Here is a 4,572-nt window from a genome sequence, read left to right as displayed (position 1 = left end):
ATGTTCACCAACACTGATTATGGAGGAGGATTTGTTAACATGCTAAATCTTGCAGTTGAATGCTAAATATAATGCTTACACAAGCATTTATCTCAGAAGCTCAAAAAGTCATATTTGGTTACAATACTGTTCAGCTGTCCAAATGAGTCAAATAGTAATTATTGTAGTTTAATATTATTATATTTAATATTGAAATATCATTGAAAGCACGTTGATGTATAGTTAGGTTGAAATTTCAACATTGTTTCAACATTTGTTAGTTGAAATACCATTGAAATTCTGTTGATCTTCAGTAAGAAAATCAACGTTGTTTCAATATTAATTGAGGGTGCAAAATGATGTTGGATCAACATCAGAGTTCAACGTTGTTTCAATGACCTAACGTTGACAAAACAATGTTGATTTAACATTGTTTCAATGACTCTTTGCTATCTGGGATCATATCATATCTCACAATTACAGTCTTTTTAGCGCCAAATTACTGTACTTCCACTGCAGCTCAAAGAAACACTGTCTGGAGTATTTATAAAAGGGAATTTTCTCGAAGCTTGACAAGCGCAGTTTCGGGAGCGGGAACACACACCAATCACAACCCTTCCGGCTCCTATATAAACAGACCTAACCCAGCTGCCCCCTCGTTCGCTTGCATTCGTGTTTCTCCCGTCTGTGCTAGAACAAACTATCTCGATAACAAGTTACTAATTAATAGTAACTTACCAGTCTCCACGGCATGGATTTCTTGTCTCTGTCTCCCTCCGACGATGAGGTCTTTGGAGGTATACCGGTTACCCAACGCCAGGGTCTCCAACCAGCTGGAGAAGTCGCCATAGCCTCGACGTCCGAGGCACCACCTTTCCGGCCCCCAAACCAGCCAAGGAAGCGGTCGACTCCCGCTAGCTCCGTGTCCTCTATCGTCACCATCCCGCCCGGGGGAGTTCAGGGAACTTAATCCCACAGAATTTGCCTATACATTTTCCCTGTACAGAGACGTCCTCTGCTCCAGGTTTCCGGCACGACGCCAAGAACTGGATGACTATATGTCAATCGTCCTCAATTTGGCACTTCGTTTTGGTGATTTCGGTTTCTATCAATACCACATCCACTTTGCCTCCGAAGCAGCAGCCCGCCTCCAACAATTTAACGAGGTTACATACTGGGGCACATTAGACACAGAAACGTATTGTCGTATCTTTGCCGCCCGAGCCGCTCAGCCTTGTAGCCTTTGCGGCGCACCTTCCCATCCCGCATCCGCCTGCTCTATCCCGGCCAAGATCAATAGACAACATAATCCGACCAGGAGTTATGCTCTTCCCCATACACAATCACCAGCCCCCCCAGCGACTATTATTCCCAGGTCAGTCGTACCTAATCGCCCCCTCTTTTCACCTAACATTAACGGTGTGGACAAGAGGGGCAGACCTATCCTACATCAAGGCGGGCGAACAATATGTAACAATTTTAACGAAGAGGGGTGCAAAATGTCACAATGCCGCTACCTCCATGTGTGCTCCTTCTGCGGCGGCGGACATGCCAGGTCTGCATGCCCGCATAATCCTACTTCCTTCAAGTCAGGTAAGCACCCCTCAACACCTATCAATATCATGGCACTGAAAGCTGCTCTCCGTCACCACCCTGATCCCGCTTTTGTCGAATTTCTTATTACCGGTTTCAAGGAAGGCTTCCACCCCGGTATATCAGTAGAACCATCTGTTTCATTTGAATGTAATAATCTGCAATCAGCCACCAACGACCCAAGCTCTGTCGATCGCCTACTCTCTAAAGAGATCGAGCAAGGCTTCATGATCGGCCCCTTCTCTCAACCTCCCTTCCCTACCTTTCGCATCAGCCCCCTCGGCATAGCTACCCGAAAATACTCAGGCAAGCAGCGGATCATTATCGATCTCTCAGCTCCGCACGGCAGCAGCGTCCCTAGCCTTAACAGCCTCATTCCTAGCGAAGATTACTCACTTCATTACGCTACAATAAACCATGCTATCGCTCTCATTAAACTTGCAGGCAAAAATTCATGGCTTTCAAAAGCCGACATCACCAGTGCATTCAAAGTCCTTCCCATCCACCCTGATTTCTGGCGGTTTTTCGGCGTTAAATGGCGAGGTGCTTACTACTTTGCAGTGAGACTCACCTTCGGCTGCAAAAGTAGTCCCAAACTGTTCGACACGTTATCAGAAGCCCTATGCTGGATACTATGTAATAATCACGGCATCCAATTCCTCGTTCATCTCTTAGATGATTTTCTGCTCATCAGCCCACCCTCTTCTCCTCCCGCATCTGGCATAACCACACTGACCGCTGTGTTTGCCGATCTTGGCGTCCCACTATCGGCAGAGAAAACGGAGGGCCCATCCACTTCACTCGAGTTCTTGGGCATCACGCTCGACACTAACTCGTTCCAAGCGTCCCTCCCCATCGAAAAGCTCAAACGTATCTGTCTTCTCATTTCTAACTTCCTCATGGCCCCATCTTGCACCAAACGACAATTACTCTCACTCCTCGGCCACCTTAACTTCGCCCTACGCATTATCCCACAGGGTCGGGCATTCATTTCCCACCTTCTGTCTATCGCCTCATCAGTACCGTCGCTCCTGTCATCAGTCTCACTAAACCCATCTTGTCTCGCCGAGCTGCGCTTATGGCTCCATCTCCTCTCAAACTGGAACGGTATTTCCTTTTTCTACGACGATCAATTAACCAATTCTCTTGATATTCAGCTCTTTACCGATGCCGCTCCCTCAGCCGGTTTTGGGGGTTTCTTTAATGGTAGATGGTTCGCTTCGTCATGGCCCCCAGAGATCACGAACAATTGCGAGGTCGCTTCCTCTGCGCTCTTCGAAATCTACCCAATCGTAGCTGCCGCCGTCCTATGGGGACACGAATGGTCCACAAAATCCATCCTCATACACTCTGATAATCTTTCAGTAGTCGACATCATCAATAAAGGTCGTTCCAACTCTAATTCAATCATGCCATTCATGCGTCGCCTCACATGGCACTCTGTTACCCACCAATACATCCTCCGTGCTGCCCACATCCCAGGCCACCATAATGCTATTGCTGACTCTCTCTCTCGCTTCCTATTTCAGAAGTTCAGAAACTTGGCTCCGAACGCCTACCCGATGCCGACTCCAGTTCCTCCGTATTCAGCGTTGACTTTCAACGTATAAATCCATCTCTGGTACCCCTTATCATCGAATCTCAAAAGCACATCATTAACAGTTTATCACCCGCAACACTCTCCTCATACTGGACAGCCTGGAATAATTTTCATCAATTTCATAACCGACATAACATTATTTTCCCCTCATTTGATCTCACCACCGTAATCTGCTACGTTACTTATTCTCATTCTGTCTCGAGGATAAGAACATCTACCATCAAATCCTACCTCAGCGGCATTAGTTTCTTCTCTAAACTCATCACCGGTACTCCCAGCCCAGCCTTAAACCATCCCCAAGTAAAGTCTCTTCTCTCCGTTCTCCTCCGCCAAGAACCAGCCAAACCTCCTAAACGACTTCCTCTTACCGCCGAACTACTGTCCGCTTGCCTAAACACTATTCGCTCCGGTTACCAAACTCCTCACATCGCCCTGACCCTCGAAGCTATGTTCGTTTTAGCCTTTTACGGTTTCCTCAGATGCTCAGAGTTCACCGCATCTTCATCCCATTTCGACCCGTGCCGTCATGCCTGCATCTCCGACTTATCAATGTTTTCTGACGATACTATAGTACTCCATCTGAAGAAAACAAAAACGAATCAATCCGGCCATCCTACTCCCGTCTTCTACTTTAAAAGTCAGTCTTCTTTAGATCCATTCGCCATCCTTTCTAACTATCTTCTCTACCGAAAATCCCACGGCACACCTCTATCTCACCCTCTTTTCATCTCCGAATCCGGTCAAATAACCTCTCGGTCCTGGTTCCATCATCATTTACGCCAAATACTGTCTTTGTCCGGTTTATCACCCACGCATTACTCCGGGCACTCCTTTAGGATCGGTGCCGCGACTTCAGCATCCCGCAACGGCATACCCGAGCACTTCATTCAAATCATGGGCCGCTGGGCCTCGTTAACATACCATCGATATATCCGCTCAGACCTCAACGACCTAAGATCCGCACAAGCACGCCTTAAATAACTGGAGGTTTTTGGGGGTTCGTCGCTGCCTGGGCGCAGCGGCGGATCCTTCATTCGACCTCCCCACACCGCATCCAGATCTCCGTACGAAGACCACGCATCATCAACCATGCACATTCATTCATTCATTCATTCATCCATTCTGTCAATAAATCTCTTAAATCGTATCTCATTGGTGATGTGTTCCTTGCTCGTGAATCGAAGCTTGACAAGCGCAGTTTCGGGAGCGGGAACACACACCAATCACAACCCTTCCGGCTCCTATATAAACAGACCTAACCCAGCTGCCCCCTCGTTCGCTTGCATTCGTGTTTCTCCCCCACCCTCCCTCCCTCTTTTTCTGTTCTCCTATCTTCTCTCACAGGTTCCTAGGGGGGTTCGTCGCTGCCCGGGCGCAGCGGCGGATCCTTCATTCGACCT

General features: G+C 47.7%; 1 protein-coding gene across 1 annotated transcript; it reads left to right on the top strand.

Annotated features, from left to right (window-relative positions):
• The first annotated feature begins 1,037 nt into the window (after nt 1-1,037).
• On the top strand, nt 1,038-4,153 carry LOC128367716 (uncharacterized). The gene is made up of 2 exons (XM_053328327.1): nt 1,038-3,163; nt 3,376-4,153. Exons 1-2 carry the CDS (start codon nt 1,038-1,040, stop codon nt 4,151-4,153), a joined length of 2,904 nt encoding a protein of 967 aa, XP_053184302.1.
• The last annotated feature ends 419 nt before the right edge of the window (nt 4,154-4,572 follow it).

The sequence above is a fragment of the Scomber japonicus genome, chromosome 11, assembly GCF_027409825.1.
Source record: "Scomber japonicus isolate fScoJap1 chromosome 11, fScoJap1.pri, whole genome shotgun sequence".
NCBI lineage: Eukaryota > Metazoa > Chordata > Actinopteri > Scombriformes > Scombridae > Scomber > Scomber japonicus.
This window is presented reverse-complemented; position numbering and strand designations above follow the sequence as displayed.

Coding starts and splice junctions, on each gene's coding strand:
- LOC128367716 (XM_053328327.1), top strand. CDS start 1,038: ATGTCAATCGTCCTCAATTTGGCACTTCGTTTTGGTGATTTCGGTTTC. Junction 3,164..3,375: donor CCAGTTCCTCCGTATTCAGC/GTTGACTTTCAA, acceptor TTCTGTCTCGAG/GATAAGAACATCTACCATCA.